At 46.3% G+C, this 24,189-nt stretch overlaps 1 protein-coding gene across 2 annotated transcripts in view; it reads left to right on the top strand.

The window, feature by feature from the left end:
* The window catches only part of ACVR2B (activin A receptor type 2B), a 125,706-nt gene that overhangs the window by 14,733 nt on the left and 86,784 nt on the right, over positions 1-24,189 (top strand). Inside the window, exon 1 of one of the 2 annotated variants that reach the window (XM_083467052.1) lies at positions 1,547-2,005. The exons of the other annotated variant lie outside the window; for it this stretch is intronic. Within the exon in view, the coding sequence (XP_083323178.1) occupies positions 1,951-2,005 (55 nt within the window). The 5' untranslated portion in view covers positions 1,547-1,950. Of the gene's footprint in view, positions 1-1,546; positions 2,006-24,189 lie in introns of those variants that run through there. 2 annotated transcript variants of the gene reach the window in all.

Genomic DNA, 24,189 nt, shown 5'->3' with positions numbered 1-24,189 from the left:
AAGGTAGGAGAGGCTCTCTTCCTTTCTTTTTTATTGGAAGGCTCACATCGCTTATGAAACTGCAAACTGTGTCTCTTAAAATATGTGTTCTTGCAGTCGTAGCTTCTTCCTAGAGCACATGTACTTTCTGTGTGTACGGATGTTGTTATGAAATGATAACAAGTGCCTTCTGATCTGAGGAGGAGAAGGGGGTGGGTTTTTTTTGCGCAGAACTTCTGACAATGGGCTCTTCAGCTTTGCTTCTCACCCCCAGCTCCGCTTGCTGCCAATATTGCCTTTTTGATAATTAGGACAGCGACGCCCTGTGTGGAGAAGGAGGAGGATCTCAAGGCCCTTCTCGAATAGAGAAACAGGATATGGCGCTATTAAAGTTGCAAAGATGCCACGGTGTTGGTGTCAGATACAGGTTGCCACCTTTGAGTATTCTGTAATCAAATATGCAAAGCATTTGCTACATTGCCACCCCTCCTATCCGCACTCCCTGTTTTTGGACGAGTTCTGTTCTCATCCTGAAGCAAAGTTCTTAATCCGAGGTAACATTTCTGGGTTAGCGGAGTCTGTAACCTGAAGCATATGTAACCCAAGGTACCACTGTACAGTGGCCGCTCAGGTTACAAACTTGATCCGTGTGGGAGGCACGTTCGCAACCCACAGCTCCGCGTCTGCGTACGCGCGGGTTGCGATCCGGCTCTTCTGCACATGCGCAAAGCGTGACTTAGCACTTCTTCGCATGCGCGAGCACCGAAACCCGGAAGTAACCTGTTCCGGTACTTCCGGGTTCGGCACGGTGCGCAACCCGAAAACACACAACCCGAAGCTTCTGTAACCCGAGGTATGACTGTACTACCGTACTCCCTTTCAAAGCAGTTGCAAAAATTGTCGAGGTAAAGTTTGAGCACTAGTTAGGAAGTGCCGAACCCATGAGCATTGAACACGGTCACCAAAATTCACAATTGCAATCGAAAGAACATAGCAGCAAGTCTGACTCAGGAGGGGGGAAAATTCTTTCAAAAAGTACTTATTTTATTTACTACCTTGATATATCGCCTTTTCCTCCCGAGGAGCTCAAGGCGATGTACGTGGTTCTCGCCCACCCTCTCGTTTTAACCCCACAACAACCCTGTGAGGTACGCTCGGCTGAGAGATGGTCACCCATTGAGCTTCATGGCTGAGTGGAGATTTGAACCCTGGGCTCCCAAGGTCATGGTCCAGCAGTCTTAACTATGATTCTGGCAGAAAGGAATCATGTCCTTCAGCACTCTAACAGATGGTTATCCTTGCAGATAAACTTCCAAGGTTGCTGCTTTGCGTGCAAAAGAAGAAATATGCAACCTTTTAATGCATACAATCGTGGTGATTCAGCCCTAAAAGGAATATTTTGCCAGGGACATATTTTATTGAACCATAGAATTGATCTCAGGGTTGTGGGTTTGGGTCCCATATTGGGCAAAATATTCCTCCGTCGCAGAGGGTTGCACTATATGACTCCCTTCCACCTCTGCGATTCTATGATCCTATATGCTTACTCTTCCTGGCCAACTTTGTAGCAGGGGCTGCCATTACCCAGGAAAGAGAACTTAGGTTTACGGTAGATAATTTATACGGAAACGTTAATTCACTTTGCGGAGGCAGGGAGAAAATGCTGGGCTTTATTAGGAACAAAACAGGGCGCTGTATCAAATAACAAGGCATTAAAACAAAGGCAGTAAACTGGAAGTTAATTCAGCCGGCAGTTAAAACACGAAAAGGCAGCATGAAAGCACCAGCCAAATACCAAGCGAAGGAACAAAACAAATTTTCAAGGATAGGGCCTTGTCCACTTCCTGGGGGAGGGGCTTCAACGGTGCGGGACGGCCAATGAGAAGGCCCCGTTGCTGGCACTCGCCAATCCAGCGATCCTTGTCGTGAGGCCTCCCAAGGCCATTTTCAGAACCTGCCGAGGTTGTTGTTATGAGCGTGGGCGGCCTTTCAGGTAACTTTCTCCCACAGCATTTCTGCTTTAAAGGTCACCATTGTTATTTCAATATTGCAAATGGTGGGGCTTATGTTGAAGGATAATTGGCTCTGCTCAGCAAACACCTGTTTGTTTCTTTATCAGAGTCCACCACGTGATGCAACCCCCCCCCCCAAAGTAGCAAAGGGAAAATTAAAAAGCAGGAAAGATATGAATCACTATTTTTTTTAAAAAAAAAACCACACACGTTGGGTGCTTGTGAGGTGTGAATTATGGATTTTCCAGCTCGCATGTGTAGTAAATTTACAGTAAAAGCTCATCTATGTGGCTGCAGTTTCAAAACTCAGCAGTTTTGACATTCGTTTCAGGATTACGACTTTGCTCAGAATGGGTGGCAGATCGATTGGGATCTGCTGGTACCTCTCCAGATGATTTGCTGTAGATACACCAGTATTCTGGCCCCTAATTGCTTAACAATATCAGCAACAACAAAAAGGAGACTTTCTCTTTCCCAGAATTTGGCTGCTGAAACAAAGCTTGGGTGAAAACCAGGAGCAGATTTTGAGTGTAAGGACTCAGGGCTCTGTTCTTCACTGGAAACAAATTCCCGGACTTAGCAGCATGTGCTCAGAGGTACTCTTTTATTTCTAAACCACTATTTTTTTCACTTGGGTCTGACAGGCGGATTTTGGATTTTTTTTTCATTAGCAAAATACTAAGTAGAACCTGCAAGCGTGAGGTTTGCTCACCCCCGCTGTAAACAGAACAGTAGTCATGTTTCACCCAGCTCAAATTGGATTAAAGGGTGATAAGGATACACCTGTATTCATTCAGACCCGGTTTCAAAACAACAACAACAACAACAACAACAACACACCACAGGGTGACAGTAGTTTCCTTTGAAGCATGTGGTGCAGCCATCAAGAGTGACCAGGAGGGACCAGGGTTCAAATCCCACACTTAGCCCATGAAACTCACTGGGTGACCGTGCTGTCAGCCTCACCTTCCTCACAGGGTTGTTGTGAAGATGAATTAAGGAGGAGGAGAAACATGTACACCCCACCCTGAGCTCCTTGGAAGGAACGTGGGGACATAAATGCAATGGATGGATGGATGGAATATTCAAATTTGAGAGGATGCTCCCCAGCCGCCAACACGGTAGGCAGTTTGTGTCCTGCAGATTATGAAACTTCTCTCCCCTCAACCAAATGCACACCGTTGGTAATCCCATTGTGTTTTACTTTGCTCCCCCTCCTCTGTCAGCAGAAGGGCTCCAGTTGTTCTGGCAAATGGATCGTAGGGCATTATTTATTTACCGTACTTTGAATGTTTGCACCCTGCTGTCCCAACTATCAAAAGACCAGCTCACAAAAAATGTACAAGAACAACTGAAACGTGTTTGAAGCACCAGGGGGGTGTTTAAAACAACAACAACAATGTCCAGGGCAAACTTGGCCTCACAGCTTCTGCCTCTTTTCCTGTTTCTCTCTTTCCTTATATAATAATAATATATAATAATAATAATTTATTACTTATACCCCGCCCATCTGGCTAGGTTTCCCCAGCCACTCTGGGCAGCTTCCAACAAGAGATTAAAAATACATTAAAACATCAGTCATTACAAACTTCCCTAAAAAGGGCTGCCTTCAGATGTTTTCTAAACGTCAGATCACTGTTTATTTCTTTGACATCTGATGGGAGGGCGTTCCACAGGGCGAGCGCCACCACCGAGAAGGCCCTCTGCCCGGTTCCCTGTAACCTCACTTCTCACAGCGAGGGGACCGCCAGAAGGCCCTCGATGCTGGACCTCAGTGTCCGGGCTGGATGATGGGGGTGGAGATGCTCCTTCAGCTATACTGGACCGAGGCCATTTAGGGCTTTCAAGGTCAGCACCAACACTTTGAATTGTGCTCAGAAATGTACTTACGCTCCATAGACACAGCAAACCCAGAAGTATGAGTTCCTAAAGCCGTGGGCCGTAGAGGCTGGTGCATTTGGGCAAATGGGGGGGGGGGAGCACTGCTCCACCAACCTCAGCCAGCCCCCACCTGCCTGCCAGCTTCCTTACAACCAGTCCTGGCAGGGATGGCACTGCCTGCCAGTTTCTCCTTATTACCAGGGTTGCCCCTGAATTACTTGGTTTTGCCTCTCACCTGTTCTGGCTCCACCTGTCGCTGATTCTGCTTACAGTGGGTCTCTGGCTTCCAGCCTACAAGTCCAGATAGGCACCAGCCACTGCTGGTCTTGTGCAGAGCCAGAAAAACCTCAGACACCTAGTTGCCCAGGCTTTCGAAACACTTCTGTGGTTTCTCGAGAATTCCAAATTAATTTCCTAGCCCATGGCTGCATTACCTGCTGTGTTCCCCTTCTTCTGGGGTAACCTAAGATCAAAACCATGCCTGCTCTTAACCTCCATTAAATCAATGTGTCTTTAAAGATCTCTTTGCAGAAAATGCAGAAGAGTTAAGAGCTCCGGTGTTGTTGATTTAAAAAAAACCCAGAGGGGCGGACTGAGAAATTCAGTTGTTCAGGTTTCTTTCGGAGGGGGTCGGAAAGCAAAGGTGTCTCAAGTTGCAGTTAATTGCAGACACTGGACAGCGTTCTGCTTTAGTAAAATCTGAGCCTGAAATGGATTAGCTATGTCTCTCGTACACACCAGTCTATGTTAAAAAAAAAAAGGCTTTTTTGAGTGGGGTGGGGGGAGGAATGAAGGGCAGGGACTGGAATGCCTCCTCTTCCCAAACCATGAATTCTTGCAGCCGAGACGACACATGTTCTCAAGTCAATATGCCAGTATTTTTGATTGCTCACACATCTGTTTGGCAGCACCCAGCAGTTCTTGAAACTTTCCAAAAACATCTTGCGGTTGCTTGGTAATAACAATAATCTGCTATAATATACTAATTGTACCCTTCCCTCCCCGCTCTCCTCACTTTTTGACATTTCCCTTTTTTGGTTGAAAACAGCAATCATGCAGAAATACAGTTTGGTTGGGTGTAGGAGTTCCATTTGCGATTTTAAGACGGCAATTCCATTTATTTAAGTTCACCTTTCCTTCTCTAATGGAACGCAAAGGTTCCCAAGGTGCTTTCGGATCCAGGTATGGTGGGTATATACTTATGAACATATGGCCTTTGGGGAAGGACTGTAACTCAGTGGCGGAGAAACTGTACATGCAGAAGGTCCCAGGTTTGACCCAGCTGAAATTCAAGAGAGACGCTTCCAGTCACTGTAGTTTTGAGATAAATGCACCATTGGTTTGACTCAATGTAAGGCAGCTTTCTGTATGAATAAGGCCATTGGTCGGCCTAGCGCAATCGGGTCAGCTCCTCAGCAGAAGAGCTTAGTCATTGCATTTAAATTCCACATTTTCCTCCAAGGAGCACATGGTTCACCCCACTCCTCGGTTAACCCCTACAACAACCCTGTGAGGTAGGTTATGAGGCTGCGACTGGGCCTACCTAGGTCACCTACTGAGCTTCATGACTGAGTGCGGATTTGAACCCTGATCGCCCAGGTCCTAGTCTGACGCTCTTAACCACTACACCACACTGGCTTCCTAGAGTTCATCTGGCTTCCATAGAGTTCATCTATGGGGCAACTCTAAAAATCAAGTACCGTATTTTTTGCACCTTAACACTCACTTTTTTCCTCCTAGAAAGTAAGGGGAAATGTCTGTGCGTGTTATGGAGCGAGTGCCTGCGGGTGGCGGGGGGGATCTGCTGCAGTCGTGAGCAGAGGATCCATGGTTCCCCTTCCTTCCCTCCTCCGTGGTTACAAAGCATGGATCCACATGGATCCTCAGGATTTTTGCATTGGGCTACTCCAAACTCACTGTCAGATCACATGTCTGTGGCCACAGCATGAACCATAAAAATCATATATCCACTATTCGTTTAGAATATTTTTTTCTTGTTTTCCTTCTCTAAAAACTATGTGCGTGTTATGGTCTGGTGCGTGTTATAGAGCGAAAAATACGGTATGTAAATAAATATGGGGAAAGAGAAATGTCAAGTTAGAGAAGGATCTGAAATATTTTCCTTGAACCTTGAGTTTGTTTCATTTGATGTTTTAATGTGTGGTAAACCGCTTCAAGGTTTTTTCTTTAAAATATAAAGTGGTAGAGAAATGAAATTATTATTAATAATAAATGTAAAAGGTAAAGGACCCCTGGACGGTAAAGTCCAGTCCAAGGTGACAATGGGGTACGGTGCTCTTATTGCTTTCAAGCCGAGGGAGCCGGCGTTTCTTCACAGACAGCTTTCCAGGTCATGTGGCTGGCAGGACTAAACCGCTTCTGGTGCAACAGAATACCGTGATGGTAACCAGAGCACACGGAAACGCTGTTGCACCCTCCCACCTCAGTGGTACCTATTCATCTACTTGCGCTGGTGTGCTTTCGAAGTGCTAGGGAGCGGGTGGCGCTGTAGTCTAAACCACTGAGCCTCTTGGGATTGCCAATCGGAAGGTTGGCGGTTCGAATCCCGTTGCTCTGTCCTGGCTTCTGCCAATAATACTAGCACTAATACTAACAACAGTAAGCCTCACAGAGGGGGTAAATGGCGCCCATACATTACATTGTGGCGGCTGTAACCTAAAGTGCCATTTGGCAATTAGCTTATATGTCTGAGTTTCTAACACTGCCTAGGAATGTTTAAACGGGCTCATGATTGGAGCCTGTACTGTACCATTGAGCTATGGCCCATTAGAAAGCCTTGTGTATGAAAAAGTTCTTAGGCAAAGCAAAAGACCACCTCCCAAGGCCACTTTCGTGCTCTGGAGATGAGAAGGGACAAACTTGCATAAGGTGGACAGAGCATCAGAGAGGGCAAATTTTTCAGCAGAATTTTGTTGTGGGAAAAGGCTTGGCCGCTTGGAACTGGCGGGACTGTGGTCTATTGGTCTTGTTCCATATAAAGTAGCTGTATATCTTCAGCGTACGCTTAATTAAACCTGGCGAGTACGAATGCAAGAGGCAGGCGTTTAGTAATGCATTTATTACACAGGTCCGCTCATCGAGAGACTCGTGATAGTTTGTGGCGCCTCGATGAGCCAGCGTGGGTGGGATATCAGGATTGTTGCTATGTAATGTCTGAAGTGGCCTTTAATTAATCGGCGTCGTGTGCTCAGATGGGCACCTTCCCGGCTCAGAGAGGCTCACCGGGTCAGAGAATGAGATGTCAAAACTCTGCACGTGTTCCGGAGCGCTCCTCCTTTGGCTCCCTGAAGCCCGTGTGGATTTCTTGCAAGCAGGGCGCTATTTAGGAGGTTTGGAATTAACCACTGCAAGGCGTTTGTTTTACATTTTAGAAATGTATGCACCTCTTTGTCACGAGACCGTAGAAATGTGGAAAGATGGAAGTGTACGGTAACTAAAGTGAATACTTGCTGAGTCAAATAAAAGGCACTTTAATTACTAGGGAGCAAAATACCTGGGTTCAGTGCAAATCATGGATTGGTAATGCGTGTGTTTCTCTATACTGGTAAAAGAAAAAGGTACGTCTGATAAAGGGCAAACTGCCTGTACAGTTTTATGCATGTTCTGCAGTAAGCACTAGTGTGTTTAATGTTGCTTACGGCCAATTAAGTGTGCATAGGATTGCAATCTTCACATGCTCATCTGCCATTTCCGATTGACAAGGATGTGCCACCAAAGAGTGAGGAAACCTGAATAAATTGGTGGTGAAAGAATAAAAACCAAGGAGACAGAGAGATGGTTGGAGTGATTTTATGCAAACTTTTTTCCCCTTTTAAAAAAAGAAAGCGAGATACCCTCACTTGTTTATTTGCAGGTGACGTTACTGAAGTGTAAAACTCTTCAAAGCTAACGTTTGACAATCCAAAGTTGACTAAAAATAGCTCTTCTAAATATGAAAGCTAGTTGAAAACTCCCGAGTTGCACTAGAGTCAATTTACAGCTATTGTTGGTAGAATTTCAGAGTTCCAAGATTGGAACGTGAATGGCTTTCTGTTAGAGCTAGCAGCTGTTCTCTGCCCATTGGGATCTACTGTTTGCCTACCCAAGTCTTAATAATTAAACAAAAGCATTATTTCATAGCAACTCCTGTTGAAGATTGTTCTCAGTTCATTTCCTATCTAGACATTTCAGGCTTCCAGCAGCCTCATTCTAAAAGGCATTTATTTGAAAGGTGGTTTCATTTAATTCACTAGATCTTAGCAGGAGATAAGTATGCATAGGATTCTAGCCTAAGCCTCTTAAATTCAGAAGTGTTAGCAAGCTAGATTTTAATATTTTTTAGAACCTTTTCCATAGGATCAAATCAGTATTATTGGGGTTTTTCAGACTATATATATGTTTATATGTTTATATGTTTATATGTATATGTATAAACTAAGTCTTGTAATAAAACCAAGCAAAAGAACATGAATTAACAAAAATTAGAACTTAGAATGAAAAGGAGCAAGGTCACCCCCCCCCCCAAAATAAACCCTTCATTCATATGTTTAAAAAACATTAAAAAGCCACATGGAATAATGTTTTCACTGCCATCCCAAAGACCCATCAGGGTTGAGGTTTGTTTCACATCCCTTTGGGAGAGATTTCTGCAACTGGGGTGCAGTCACCGAAAAGGCTCTGTTTTGCACTCCTGTAAGCCGAACCTTTTTTGGTAGAGGGTCATAGAATCATAGAATTGTAGAAAGGGAAAGGGGGCCGACTCAAACCACCAACCTTCTGGTTAACAGCCAGACACATTGACCCATGCAGCAGGGTCTTCTATTACTTTGTCATTAAGACTGCAATTCTAAACAAACTTAACTCCGAGTAGGATTGTGCTGTAAGCCCCTCATCCCGTCCCCAATTCAGTAGCTGCAGGTAAACATGCAGGGAGATTAATTTAATTGGTCTATCCAACCAGTTAAAATGGCCTTTTAATAACTTGGTTAACTCTCTGGCTTTTAGCTAATTCATTGATTAGCAAGTTTGTAAATTCACATCATTTACACACTGCAGTTTCCTGAAAGGTGCCATTTGGATGCTTCCGAAGGAAAGAGGCAGTTTTTCTAAGCTTTCTTCAAAAACTTTGAAACAAGCAAGTTCAGCGACTGTCAGAACTGTGGAAAACGCTGACTTTCCCCCTCTCTTTCTTGCAAGCAGCTTTCCCTAATGTGGTTGTCCCCAAGATAAATTTCAGAGTGTCAGTATTGTGGTAAACGACAACATTTCTGCTCTTGTCTCAGAAACAAACTTTCCTTAATGTGCCCTCAGGAGGTTTCGGAATACAACTTCCAGCCAGCCTGCGTGGGCAGTGGTCAGGGCTGATGGGAGTTGCGGTCGACAACACCTGGAGAGACCCAGGGTTGGGGAAGCCTGCTCTGGGTACGGTCAAGGATGTGGGAACATAACTCTTGATGCACATAACTCTTAGAAGACGTTTTGTGCTCTAACTCGCCTTTTCAAACTTACCATCGCAAGCACAGATCCCCCCCCCTTTTTGCTACCAGTGCTTCACATAACAAGATCCTGGTGTGTGATTACGAATGCTTGGAATAAAATGCATTGCTCCTTCACCATGTATCCAAATTCTCTCCTGGCTGAGCTCCGTCTATAACTGTCCTCTCTTTCCCAGTCTCTGATTGGTAGCAGTGAAAAGTGCGGATGCCCGTGCGCGCGCACACACACACACACAGTTTCAAAATGCCTTATCTCAAATATGTTCTTTGCTCAGACTTTAAACCTAGATACCGGAATGTTTCTGAAGGAGAAAGAAACCATTTATTTCAGCCCCCAAATTCCTGCAAGCTTTAGAAACACTGTCAGCAGTAATTGCAGCCTTCTCTGTATTTCTGTGGAGAAGGTTCTCAGTTAACGGGGGCGGCGGGGGGGGGGGGATTTCTTTGCTCTGATGAAATGTCACTCTCGTTTCTTCTTCCCTCTTGTACAGAGACAAACAGCTCTCAAGTAATCATCCGAAAGGTGTAAAATTTGGCTGATGTGTGTTTAAATTCCTGCAACCTGCTAGCTGCTCGTGTTGCAGGGATGTGAAATTGGGATATAATGGCTTTGTTCAGCTGCGCTGTCTCTCTCCTCCCTCATTTCACTCCACTTCCACAGGTGTCTGTATATTAAGCTGTTGCTCTCTGATGGCTTTGAAAAGCTGCTGGCCTCTGATTGCAATGAGTGTGTGCGCGCACACACCACATGCTTGGACTGCGGTGCAATGTTAGGCGGGCTGTGGAGCGCTAAGTGAAGGACCCACCAAGTGCTGCTCCCCAAAAATTCAAGGCAGAAAATTGCTTTCACTGATTTCAATACTGTATTTTTACAATGTTGCAACCCGCCCCGGGGACCTCATGGTGTAGGGAGGGTAACAAATGCAGTCCATAATAACATGGAGGGAAGGGCTGCAGCTACTTGCATCTCCCACTCATTAGCCCGTTATTTTCCTGTAATCCCGGGAAGCGTAGGGGGTTCTCCTTGTTGCCAACCTCTGCTGCCCTCCTGCAAATCTTGCAGATACCACCAGAATGTGCTGAAAGCAGGCCACACAAAATGTGCTACTGTCTCCCCTTCCTTCAGCAGCATAAATGCATGTGCGCAACCACCATAGCTCTGTCAACCTAGTGGATTGCTATGGGAGCTCCAGATGCCCTCTACGGACGGAAAGGCATGTCACGCCCCACATTTCCTGCTTGAATTGTTGAGGCCTGGTTCACTCATTCCAGATTCACATCGGGCCTTCCAAGTGTTGTCGGACTCCCTCCTGTCAGTCCCAGAGGTTGATGGGAGAGCTGTAGTAGTCTTCTAGCATTGTCTGAGGAGCACCAGGTTGACTACCTCTGACCTGAGCAAACAGAAGATTGCTGCAGTGGTTCTGGTAATTATTCACCATGCTGGTGCCCGCTGGAAACAAGAACTGGTTGCACTGGGCTGGGAAAACTGTTGGCACTGCGCTGTGAGCCGATTGACACAACCAGCTTCTAGGCAGTTGCGTTATAAGACGTCGCCCCTTGATTCCTTTTCCCCCAAACCGGGCTGAAGCATTAAACTAGGCCATACTTTGACAGTGTGGTCGTTTTTCCTAACCTCCCATACACCCTAAAAGGTAAAGGGACCCCTGACCATTAGGTCCAGTCGTGGCTGACTCTGGGGTTGCGACGCTCATCTCGCTTTATTGGCTGAGGGAGCTGGTGTACAGCTTCCGGGTCACGTGGCTAGCATGACTAAGCCGTTTCTGGCGAACCAGAGCAGCGCACGGAAACGCCGTTTACCTTCCCTCCGGAGTGGTACCTATTTATCTACTTGCACTTTGACGTGCTTTCGAACTGCTAGGTTGGCAGGAGCAGGGACCGAGCAACGGGAGCTCACCCCATCGCGGGGATGTGAACCGCCAACCTTCTGATTGGCAAGTCCTAGGCTCTGTGGTTTAACCCACAGCGCCACCCATGTCCCACCCCATACACCCTACAGAATCCCTAAAAGCAAGTAGGCCTTTTTAAGGCAGAGCACTGAACAGTTTGGGCTGTTCGCTTATTCACTTCATTTGGAAAGAAAAGCTTTCGTGATGTCGAAACCGTAGGTGCTCTGAACGGCTTTGCGGCCAAGGCACCCATAGATATGTTCTAGATACAGATTTCAATGTCACAGGCAAAGATTGGAGTTTGCTAACAGAGATGACCTTTGGTATTTTGTGCTTCGGCTCTGCAACTAAGCCGGAGAAACAATTCAGTTCCTTTGTAACACAAGGTTTTCATAGGTTGGGCACTGTTTTTAAACACAACAGGCCAAATGCTTTTGTGGATCTCTGTAGGTCCGGATGCCCCCCCCCCCGAAATAAATGAGAAATCCACAACCCACCCTGTAGATAAAAGTGGTGGGTTTCAACTGGGTTTGGAGTTGTCTTTAAAAAAGGAAAGGGGTGAAGAGTGGAGAGCGTGGCCTTGTGCAACTGTGTCATAAAGACAGGAGAAATTTCACTTGTTAAAATTCTCTCTTTCACTGCCACAATGAAACCTCGTTAAACGTGGAAGTTTTGCAACCGTAGATCAGCTGTGTCAAGTGCTAGAAAGCTCAAGTGGCTTTTTGCTTATGGGGTGAAGAAGGCAAACTAGTCTGGTCAGCTCTGCACAGCGCCTCCCCCCGCCCCCAAATAGGAGAACAAGGTACATCGTGGACACTGTAAAGGGAGTCAAATATCCTTGAAGCAGCAACCCTGCAGGGTTTTCAGGGTAGCAAAAGGGCTGGGGTGGTTTATGGTGGTGAAGGAAGATGACAGCAGGCCCCAGGTTTTTTTAAAAATATTATTTAATGTTCATACTGCCCTTCATCCAAAGGTCTTGGGGCTGTTCACAACACGAATAAAAGAAAAGCACAAAAAATAATAAAAACAAGAACAGAACAAAACAAAGCAGTAATCCCCCCCAATACATTTAAAAGACATAGAATGTTAATCAGCCCAATGCCTGGTTGAAAAGGAACGTTTTCGCCTGGTACCTAAAGATTTATAATGGAGGTGCCAGGCGAGTGTCTCTGGGGAGAGCATTCCACTAATGGGGAGCCATCACAGAAAAGGCCCATTCTTGTGTTGCCACCCTCCAGACCTCTCGAACTGTGTTGAAAATTTTGCTTCTTAGCAATGTCCCATCTTTTCTTCCAGGAGACTTTTGGGATGTCTGTTCTCCTTCCTCTCCTCAATAATCAGGCAGCTCTCCATAGCTAGATAGATACAGTACTAGCTGCAACATGTATGGCGCTGGTGGAAGAAATTCCTAATGCAGATATGCTGATGATGGGTCTCCTCCCCCAATTATTAATCAACTTGTGCTGTAACCAGCCCAGCATGAGCTTCCTTCCTTCCTTCCCTCCCTCCTTCCTTTCTTTTCTTTCTTTCTCCAAGACAACTTGCTTGTTAGACCGAACATAATTTCTGCGGTATCTGGAAATCCTAAAAATTAAAACACTAACCTCTTAAAACACATATTCCATGTCCACCTAAATTTCTCTCAGGGGGGCGCTTTTAGAGTTGGAAAAATATTGGACTTGGCTGAAGCTGATGCTATGAGAATTATTTTATAGGTTTCTGATATTAGAAAGCCTTCGTCCTAACATGATGAGTTGTGGGTTTTTAATGGAGCTTTGGAAGGCCTGCTGGCATACTGTACTTGCAGCTGGTATGTCTTATTATTTGTGATAGTGGATTGCACCCTGAAAAAAGAAGAAGAAAACACTTGATCCTATGCATGCTTGTTCTGAAGAAACCAATGGGACCTGCGACAGTGTATAGTTATGTGCAGGACAGACCCTTTATTAGGTTAGGAAGGAGCCATGTGTTTGTCCAGATGTAGCAGTTTTACAGCCATACGCAAAACCCAGCGTTCCAACAAAGGAAAATGCAAAATATATCGTTGGAAAAGCAACTCTTGTCCTATAGAAAGGCTTGAAGTGCTCTTTGCAGATTGATAATGTGCAGTGCTTCTCAGAGGTCACGGCGTAGGAGTCCCTGAAATCTCTTTCCTATCTGTAAATGAAGGCAAAACTCCATATTGCAAGACTCTCAAGGCTGCCACCCTGAACGGCAGCCCTACAATAGAGTTCTTGCCCTCCTTCCCATCACACATAGTACAACTTAGTATGCGTTTTTATTACTTTACTCTGTGTATTCCTCAGTTCCCAGTCCGTATCATTGGCTACTGCTAAGAACAACATAAGGTAAAGGTAAAGGGACCCCTGACCATTAGGTCCAGTCGTGACCGACTCTGGGGTTGCGGCGCTCATCTTGCTTTATTGGCCGAGGGAGCCAGCGTACAGCTTCCGGGTCATGTGGCCAGCATGACTAAGCCGCTTCTGGCGAATTAGAGCAGCGCACAGAAACGCCGTTTACCTTCCCGCTGGAGCGGTACCTATTTATCTACTTGCACTTTGACGTACTTTCGAACTGCTAGGTTGGCAGCAGCTGGGACCGAGCAACAGGAGCTCACCCCGTCATGGGGATTCGAACCGCCGACCTTCTGATCGGCAAGTCCTAGGCTCTGTGGTTTAACCCACAGCGCCACCTGTGTCCCAATAACAACATAGGAAGCTGCTTTATTTTGAGTTAGGCCATTAGTTGGGGTCTACCACTACTGTGGGGAGGGACGCGGGTGGCGCTGTGGGTAAAACCTCAGCGCCTAGGACTTGCCGATCGCATGGTTGGCGGTTCGAATCCCCACGGCAGGGTATGCTCCCGTCGCTCGGTCCCAGCGCCTGCCAACCTAGCAGTTCAAAAGCACCCCCGGGTGCAAGTAGATAAATAGGGACCGCTTACTAGCGGGAAGGTAAACGGCGTTTCCGTGTGCTGCTCTGGTGCCGGTTCGCCAGAGCAGCTTCGTCACGCTGGCCACGTGACCCGGAAGTGTCTGCGGACAGCGCTGGCTCCCGGCCTCTTAAGTGAGATGAGCGCACAACCCTAGAGTCGGACACGACTGGCCCGTATGGGCAGGGGTACCTTTACCTTTACCTTTACCTTTACCACTACTGTGAATGCAAAAAAATACAGTCACCAGCCTTTCATATGTCAAGCGCTCTCTCCCTGTATCTAGCACACAACCTCCTCTTACCTCTGTTTCTTCTGCTCTTTCTTTCTGCCACTCCTCCTTCACTTACCCGTTTTCCATGACCCTGTTTTCCAGTCTCCTGCCTATTCTGCACTCTTCCTTCGGACTCCTTTTATTTGGGCTCCCTGACCCTTTGCTTTCCTGGGACCTCTTTCCCACCCTCAGCCAGGCCCTACAAAGGCACTCTCATGTTTCAAGTCTTGCATGGTTGGGATTGGGAAAAAAAACTTCGCCCGACAACCTCCCCTTCCCCCAGAGAAAGAGGACTGCAAGCATTCCAGCTGCTTTCCTCCCTGAGCAGTTGGAATGTTTGTCGGACAACATTCTGTGCCATCACGCCAGCTCAGCCAATCGGGTGCCAGAAGTGTCACATGCTCAATGACAAGATACATCTGTATTCTGAAATGAAATTCAAATTTGGCTGCTCCAACAAACGCATGCGTTCTTGTTTCCAGCTGGGCAAACATCTCCCAGCGCAACTCTGCATTCTGATAACACCTATGTTTCCTTCTGTGGTCCACAAGGATACTTTTATAAATCTCCTGTCCAGGAGCTGCGCTTTAATTGCCAAGCGAGCCGCATTAGGAAGGGCGGGAACGGTCTTGTGAGATGCAACTTGGCCTCCCTGCTGGATGTAGTTTTTAGAAGCTGGAAATTAATTGGGCAGCTTCTGTGTGAGCTCCGAACTGGCATTCTTTGTTTCTCCCTCCCTTTAAGTTTGATTACTAACTGCATGCACTGCTTTACGTTAGAAGACAACGGCGCTGCGGATCAAGTAAGGAGCAGCCTCCGAAGGACAAAGGTCATACGATTTTATTTTGCAGCCAAACAGTTCTCACGTACATGAAATGACCTTTGCGTCTTGGAGAGAAAATAATTCCTTACTTGAAAAATAAGGTTGCTGTCGGTCATTCCTCTGATTTGCTTCTCCAGGAATCGCAGGCTTTTCGAGGTGTTCCTGCGACAAAGAGGTCTTTGGAGGTTAACAACGAATTGTTGAGGGCCTAGGGCTCTTAAATTGAGTCTTATGTGGCTCAGGCAGGTATTTTGCCTGGGCACTCTACTGGAAGCCTACATAAACTCCTCTCACCTCAGGGAGGGGTTAGCCACAATGAGCAATTTCATTGGCTCATTCCCCATGTACCGTGGTACCTTGGTTTGCAACTGTTTTGGATTACAGTGGTACCTTGGGTTACATACGCTTCAGGTTACATACTCTTCAGGTTACAGACTCTGCTAACCCAGAAATAGTACCTCAGGTTAAGAGCTTTGCGTCAGGATGAGAACAGAAATCGCGCGGCGGCAGCGGAAGGCCCCATTAGCTAAAGTGGTGCTTCAGGTTAAGAACAGTTTCAGGTTAAGAACGGACCTCCAGAACGAATTAAGTACGTAACCAGAGGTACCACTGTACAGCCATTTTGGATTACAACCACGTCAAACCCGGAAGTGCGTGTCCCTTTTTTCGGATTACAACCCATTTTTTTTGGCGGTCCCATTGGCGAAAGCGCGCCTTGATTTATAACCTGTTTTAGTTTACAACCGGACCTCCAGAACGGATTATGGTTGTAAACCAAGGTACCACTGTATATGAATATGCATTAAGAACGGGTTCCTTTAAAAGCACTTGCTGTCAGTGTAGCAAACTCACAGCACGCTGCGTTATAACAGATACATGCCTTAATTGCATACTTTATTTAAGTAGTGGAAGTTAATTGTACTCCGTTCAGAAGATTGATTCTTGCACAGCATCTATACAATATTGAATATAAGCTCCTTCATCTTGGAGATTCCCAGACTTCTTACTAAAAGGACTTGCCAGCAGAATTCAATCACCCGACTTTGGAATCCTATCAGTTAGGACTTTGGGGTGAAATTAGTGCTGCGGCTATTTGATTTCTTTAGGGATTTATAGCAGCTTAACTTTTGAACTTTGTGGTTTTTAAAGCCAGGTTGCTCTGAATGAGATTTCTATAAGTATTATATTTTGTTATGCATCACCTCAACAAGTTTGTGGGGAGGAAATGGATAAATCTTCCTCCTTTCTGCACAGAAAAAAATAGTCTGGTGAAGAAAACTTGTTTTCCCATCCCCTTCGCATTTACCTCCCAACAAGAAGTGCTTAGAGGTACATAGAATAATGTAAAACCAGAGCTACGTAAAACCTTGTTGTGCAATTCTTTTACTTTTTAAAAAGTATTTATTTTTAAAGATTTTATTTATTGTTCTTAATATTCAGAGGTACTTTATGCAGTATTGCACAGTTATATTTTATACGCCAGGACTTCTGCAGATATCATTATAAATGCAATTGTAATATTTTCAAATAAACAATCAAATCACATTAAAAATTCCTTAAAAAAACCACTTAAAAATTCCTACAAATGCTAAGAGAAGAAGAAAAAAACAATGATAATAATTTTTGCAGGTTTGCTGTGAAAGTCTATACATAACTATTCATACGTCAGCCTTGCTGGGTTGAATGGGACTTATTTCATGGTGAGCATGAATAGGATTACAGCCTTAAACCCTATTAAATTTTTTAAAATAATTTATAAGAGAAAGCAGCATTGTCTGGGCTACGAAGGTCTTTTTCAAAACCAAGGAGGTGCTTTTCCCTTCCTGTGCAAAAATTGGGGATGGGGGAAGAAGTCAGATGAGGCAGTGTTAGAAACTCAGATATAGATATATGGTTCGGGCTGCTGATGGGAGCCCTATTAGGAGTGCAGCAGATTGGCTGCCTGTTGCAGTTCGTGAAACTTTCGAGGTTGGGACCTCATGAACCTGGAGGTATTTCTCTCCTCTGGTTTGGAGCCGAGAGTTTTTGGGACGGGAACCAAGGCTTCTGGTTTACGCCCAGCTCTCTTAAGCATGCTTTTGGCCATGGCATTGAATTGTGGGGATTGCGTCTCCTGCGCCGCTGTGGAATGCATCACCCACGCCTTGCCTTCCACTCTTAACAGGCAGAACTTGACGAAGCAGAGCAGCTGCCGCGTCTGCCTGCAGAGACGTTGGCTACCAAACGTTGCCGTTTAATTGCATGCATTTAATACAGATATTAAAAGTCTGCCTCTGGGCTGTTTTGAATATTCTCGTTTTCAGGCGGATGGGGGGGGCGGGGGTGTGTGTTGTCGGTCGGGTCTGCTCGTCCTCAGCTCTTTATCAGAAAAGTTGGTGGCTGCGTTACGATTTCTTCATTTTGGTCGCAGCAACACAACTCTGCAGGAGATAAACTGAAACCAATGGGGCTCTCCTGGGTTAAAGACAGCAGGAAAGATCGTGACCTGTTCCTTCCCAGTCCAACTAATGCATTTAATTCCCACACAACAATTCATTCTGTATGGCCATCTTCTACCTCTGTTGCTCCTTTTATCTCCTCTTGTTTTGTTTGCTCTTTTGCTGTTTGTTCCACGGGAAAGATAAGACTTCGGTTTCATAAAAGGCTGGCTTACAATCTGGTTATCAGAGCTGTGGGTTGTTTTGTTTTCATTTTTAAAATAAAAGTATCTCCGGCCTTCTTTACACCTTCTTTCAACTTCAGGCCCCGGGGGGGGGGGGGAGAATGCGGCCCCCAGGCCTTTCTCCCTGGCCCTTGGGCCTCTCTCCAGGCCACGCCTCCTCCCCAGGCTACACCTGTTAAATTGTCTTGCTGCAAGTCCTCAAGTGCTGCTTTTTAAAAAATAATATTTTTTTTATTAGTTTCCAGTTACAATCCAATAATAGCCTCAATATAACAATACCAGTTCCTCGAGCGCTGCATGAACTGTGCTCCTGAACTGTGATAATACGCACTGATTACCTGAATGGAGAAGAGTGTGTAGACTTTTCGCATGGCTGGAATGTTGCTTGTAACTTTTACATGGCTAGAATGCATTAGAATAAAGCAAAACCACAGAGCCTAAGACTTGCCGATCAGAAGGTCGGTGGTTCGAATCTGCACGATGGGGTGAGCTCCCGTTGTTCGGTCCCTGCTCCTGCCAACCTAACAGTACGAAAGCACGTCAAAGTGCAAGTAGATCAATAGGTACTGCTCCGGCAGGAAGGTAAGCGGCGTTTCCGTGCGCTGCTCTGGTTCACCAGAAGCGGCTTAGTCATGCTGGCCACATGACCCGGAAGCTGTACGCCGGCTCCCTTGGCCAGTAAAGCGAGATGAGCGCCACAACCCCACAGTTGGCCATGACTGGACCTAACGGTCAGGGGTCCCTTTACCTTCACCTTTACTGAAATGTGAAGTTCCCATTAGACCCATTGTTATATTTCTGAACTTAATGCCACCTATCATCAGTGTTGGGTATTAGCCAGGCGACAGGTGAATTTTGCGACTGGCACAGGCCCAATTGCAACCACGTGGATATCTCTGGATGCCAGGCTGGCGACTGGGGGAAGCAAAATGCCACGTAGAGAAGGATCTGAAATATTTGGCGTTCGGATTTGTTTTGTTCTGGATTGTTTTATTTGCTGGGTTATGTAAGCCGCTTTGAGATTTGTTCTTTAAAAAATAAAGCGGCATAAAAATGAAATGAACAACAACATTCACCACGGGGAAGCAGCTTAATAAAGTTTGGGATTTGGCTATAATAATATCCTTCACAGAGATGTTGTGAAGCTAAAAAGGGTACCATTCCAAGCAAAAGAAGCCTGTCCAAAGTATAAGGTGCCTAATAGTATTTATATAGCATCCCAGCCACTTGACATACATTATTTTGCTGTAATGCTTGCAACAGCCTTGTAAGGTAGGGTCAGTACTATTAGCTTCGTGTTGCAAACTGGGGGGTGGGGGTGGCCTTACGGCGGCCAAGAGTGATTTAAAGGAGGGTGCAAGAGAGATTTTGTAGAGGAAAGTCTTAAACAGCTTTTTTGCCTGAGGCACATTTTGGTTCCCAGGAACTGAATTCTTGAGGGTGGTATGTGTGTAATAGTGAGATGCCTTACTACAGAGAGAGTAAAAGAATCAGAATGGGAGGGTTAGGATATCAGTTCTCTAGTCAGGATTGTTGTTAACACACAGCATTGCGTTAAAAAGCAGTCGTCTCTGCTCCCTTTGTGCATTATGCAGTTTATGACATTCCGCAGACGCATCTTTCCAACATTCCATTTTTTTCAAAAAAATATAATTGACCTAGTATTTATTTCCAAGGCACCCTGCTGTCTACTGTATTCCAGGCAGTGGCCCAGAACAGCCTACAAGCCAGAAGCCCCTCCATGCCAACAAAGGGAGAGGGCAGGAGGAGTGTGCAAGGCAGTCCAGCTAGCCGAAAGGCGTTTATTTAGGCCAGCTCTTAACTTCAACTTGTTGCAGATAAGGGAATTCTCAAACGGGCTCCCCCTGGCATAGCTGTGGGGGTGAAGGATCCCTCAGGATCTAGGACTGAATTGGAGACATTCGTGAACATGATCGTTTTGGTGAGGCTGCTGTTACTGTTCAGCACAGACTTGCGTATCTATATATGAGAACGAATCTCTCCCACGAAACACTTGTTTTGCATTAAACCAATAAGGAATTCATCATAACGATACCAAGCCAGCCCGTTTCCTTGTGGTTTGGCAAAGAACGTTTAAGACACCCAGCTTCAGGGTGTACATTCCCTCACAATCCGACAGGCACACTTCCATGTTTTGGTTCGACTTACCGCACTTCTCTCCCAGAAGATTAAACCTTCCTTTCTTTCTTTCTTTCTTTCTTTCTTTCTTTCTTTCTTTCTTTCTTTCTTTCTTTCTCTCAAGCGTTGCCGCTACACGGTGTTTCAAATATTACCCGTAATGCCAGCAAAAAAACAAAATAAAAAAATACAGTGCGAGGAAAAGCAGGGAAGAACATGTAAGCTCCAGTACGAGGCTCATACAGGGGTATAAGAAGTCAGTCATAACAGGAACTCCCTAAGTGTACAACTCAAGCCAGACACACAGGGGAACACACACAAAAGTTGTGGTATAGTGGTGATGCCCATTAAACCGGGGGTCAGCAAACTTTTCCAGCAGGGGGCCGATCTACTGTCCCTCAGACCTTGTGGGGGGCCAGACTATAGTTTGGGAAAAAAATAATGAATGAATTCCTATGCCCCACGAATAACCCAGAGATGCAATTTAAATAAAAGCACACATTCTACTCATGTAAAATAACACGCTAATTCCCCGACCATCCGCGGGCCGGATTGAGAAGGCGATTGGGCCGGATCCTGCTCCCGGGCCTTAGTTTGCCTACTCATGGATTAAACACCAGGGAGAACCTTCTGATAGTAAGAACCATTCGACAGTGGAAGTCTCCCTCGAAGGTTTTTAAGCAGGTATTGGATGGCCAGCTGCCATGTATGATCTAGTTGAGATTGCTGCACTGCGGGGGTTGTGCTAGATGACCCCCGGGGTCCCTTTCAACTCTACATTTCTATGATTCTGTGATTCTCCCGTGTGCCATCTCCCACCCTGCCGTTGACTCATTGGTTGCACCCCGAGACGGCTGCTTTATTCCGTCTGCTTTGCCGGTGCCTGTAGCTCTTAAAAGTATATCACCGTAGCCTTTTCTCATTACTCAGCCTGGAAAATTCTCTTGGTTTTCTGAAGGAATACGGCTGCTGTGTCTTGGAGGGCTGAGGGGACCTGGCTGGGGGTGGGCGGAGGGTTTGAGGAGAATAGCATCGATTTCTTGCAGTATCTGATAAGCCGCGCTTGAGGCAAAATAGAGATGGGGAGGGGTGGGGAGGTAAAGGTAAAGGGACCCCTGACCATTAGGTCCAGTCATGGCCGACTCTGTGGTTGTGGCGCTCATCTCGCTTTATTGGCTGAGGGAGCCGGCGTACAACATCCGGGTCATGTGGCCAGCATGACTAAGCCGCTTCTGGTGAACCAGAGCAGCGCACGGAAACGCCGTTTACCTTCCCGCCGGAGTGGTACCTATTTATCTACTTGCACCCGGGGGTGCTTTCGAACTGCTAGGTTGGCAGGAGCAGGGACTGAGCAATGGGAGCTCACCCCTTTGCGGGGATTTGAACCGCCGACCTTCTGATTGACAAGTCCTAGGCTCTGTGGTTTTTAAGGGATGCAGGTGGTGCTGTGGGTTAAACCACAGAGCCTAGGACTTGCCGATCAGATGGTTGGCGGTTCGAATCCCCGTGACGGGGTGAGCTCCCGTTGCTCAGTCCCTGCTCCTGCCAACCTAGCAGTTAGAAAGCACATCAAAGTGCAAGTAGATAAATAGGTACCGCTCCGGCGGGAAGGTAAATGGCGTTTCCGTGCACTGCTCTGGTTTGCCAGAAGCGGCTTAGTCATGCTGGCCACATAACCAGGAAGCTGTCTGAGGACAAACGCCGGCTCCCTTGGCCTATAGAGCGAGATGAGCGCCGCAACCCCAGAGACGGTCACGACTGGACCTAATGGTCAGGGGTCCCTTTACCTTAGGCTCTGTGGTTTAACCCACAGTGCCACCCGCGTCCCAATAGGGGGTGGGGAGGAGTCTGCACTAAAATTTAGCCAAGAAAAGCTTAAGTTCTGCAGTGAAATTTTATTAATAATTTACGAAGCGTTTCTACGCATCTCTTTTCCTCCCAAAAAAGGAGCCAGCGTGGTAGTTTACAAAAATGCAATTGTGAAGAATGTTCAGAGCCAACAGAGAACAGATAAAAGCAAAGTGATACTGAGAAAGAAGTAGGACCTGTTCAAAACCAGGCAGAACTAACCATTCTTAGCTAGCCATTTAAAGAACAAAAGAGGAGGAGGCCTCCCTTGTCTTCCTCGAGAGCAGCTTCTACAATTGGGGTGCTTCCACTGAAAAGGCCCTGTCCTGTGGCCCCCCAAGCAGTCGCACCACCCTTGGTTTCAGCATGTTGAGCAGGGCCTCCAAAGACTGTCATAAATCAGGTGTGGGGAAATATCTGGCCCTCCAGATGTTGCTGAACTACAACTCCCATCAGCAGGATTCCCCCCCCCCCATGTGCATGAGATTGCAGCATCCAAAATGGCTGGCATTCTCTCTCGCGAGAAAATGGGACATCGTAGTTTTTCTGGGACATTCGTGGGTTATGAAATCTGTTCTGGGACCCTCATGTAAGCCGGTCTCCGAAGGAAACGAAAAAGCAAACAGATACGGTATATATTTCTTTATTTATTTCGTCATGTTTATAATCAGCCCTTCACCAAATAGTCCCATGGCGGAGATACCTGGCGTTAAAGATCAGATAATGAAAAACCAACCAATACTATGGAATTATTACAACGATAAAACACACTGCATCAATACACTGCTAAAACAGGCGGCCAAGACAGCAGCATGTTAAGTAAAAAACCCACACACATGCCTGGTGTCTTTCTCTGTATGTTTTAGTTCAGTAGCTAAGCACATGAGCTGGTAGTAAATCATAAGAACATTGGAAGAGATCAAAGGACCTGCTTATTCCAGCATCCTCTTTCCAGCGGCGGCCAGCCAGACACCCGTAGGAAGTTCACTCGCAGGACGAGCAGCAGGGTATGAGTTGGGGGGCGCTGCTGTTGTGCTGGGGTGATTCACCAGCTTGGTGGAAGCATCTGCAGGTGTGGACATGGCCCCCGCTGCTGCCAGCCCAGAGCACCAACACCCCTGGCCTGTATCATCCCAGTCCCAGCGAGCAGAGGGACATCACAGCCAGGTGGGTGCAGCGTTCAAAATTCGCCAGGCGCATTTTGCACCTGACTATCGGTGCAAGTGAACTCCACCAGGTGAAGATGCCCGGGCGATGTTGCCACTATCTGGAGGTGCATACCCGCGGATCCTTGGATATTAACTGTTTTTGCACACTAGCAACACATTCTGTAGAATTCTACCCGTTACAGTGGTACCTCGGTTTACGAACTTAATCCATTCCTGAGGTCCGTTCTTAAACCGAATCTGTTCTTAAACCGAGGTGCGTTTTCCCTAATTAGGCCTCCCGCCGCCGGTGCCCTTCCACCGTTTGGCTTCTGTTCGTAGACCGAGGTAAGGTTTGCAAACCGGAACCCTGTTTCCAGTTTTGCAGAGTTTGTAAACCAAATTGTTTGTAAGCAGGGCTGTTTGTAAACTAAGGTACCACTGTATACTTGATCTGCACAATCAGAACGAATTTCAGGAACCAATAAGTCGTGTGAGTGCGACAGCACTCTCTCCAGCAACATCTTCTTGAGACGGGAGTCCGTTGAGTAAATGGTGACTCGCTCCCTCATGACAGCTACGCTCTCAGTGTCCTACCATGCATGGTAGGATGAAACTCTAGAGAGAAAGGAAGCCACTACTGTATCAGATTTTGTAAAGTGGATGCCACATATAAAAGCAGGACAGAGAAATTCATTTGCACCTATAATGTGCTGAAACTATGGACTCATACCCTAAATCTTCATTTGTGGTCTCATTGAAATTTCCATGTAAGATAATATATTGGGGAGGAAAGGGCCTGGCACAACAATACAGCCATACCTTGGGTTACAGTCGCTTCAGGTTGCATTTTTTCGGGTTGCGGACCACTGAAACCCGGAAGTACCAGAACGTGTTACTTCTGGATTTTGGCAGTCGTGCATTCACAGAAGCGCTGAATCGCAACCCGCGCCTGCAGGTTGCAAATGTGCATCCCGCACGGATCACGAACGCAACCTGAGCGTCCACTGTATTGGAAAGTCACAGCAGAATGCAGATTTTGCAGGTCACAGTTCATAGGATGTGTTAGAGAAGCACCTCCAACAACCTGAAA

The sequence above is a fragment of the Podarcis liolepis genome (genome assembly GCF_965112155.1).
Source record: "Podarcis liolepis genome assembly, chromosome: 12".
Taxonomy (NCBI): domain Eukaryota; kingdom Metazoa; phylum Chordata; class Lepidosauria; order Squamata; family Lacertidae; genus Podarcis; species Podarcis liolepis.
This window is presented reverse-complemented; position numbering and strand designations above follow the sequence as displayed.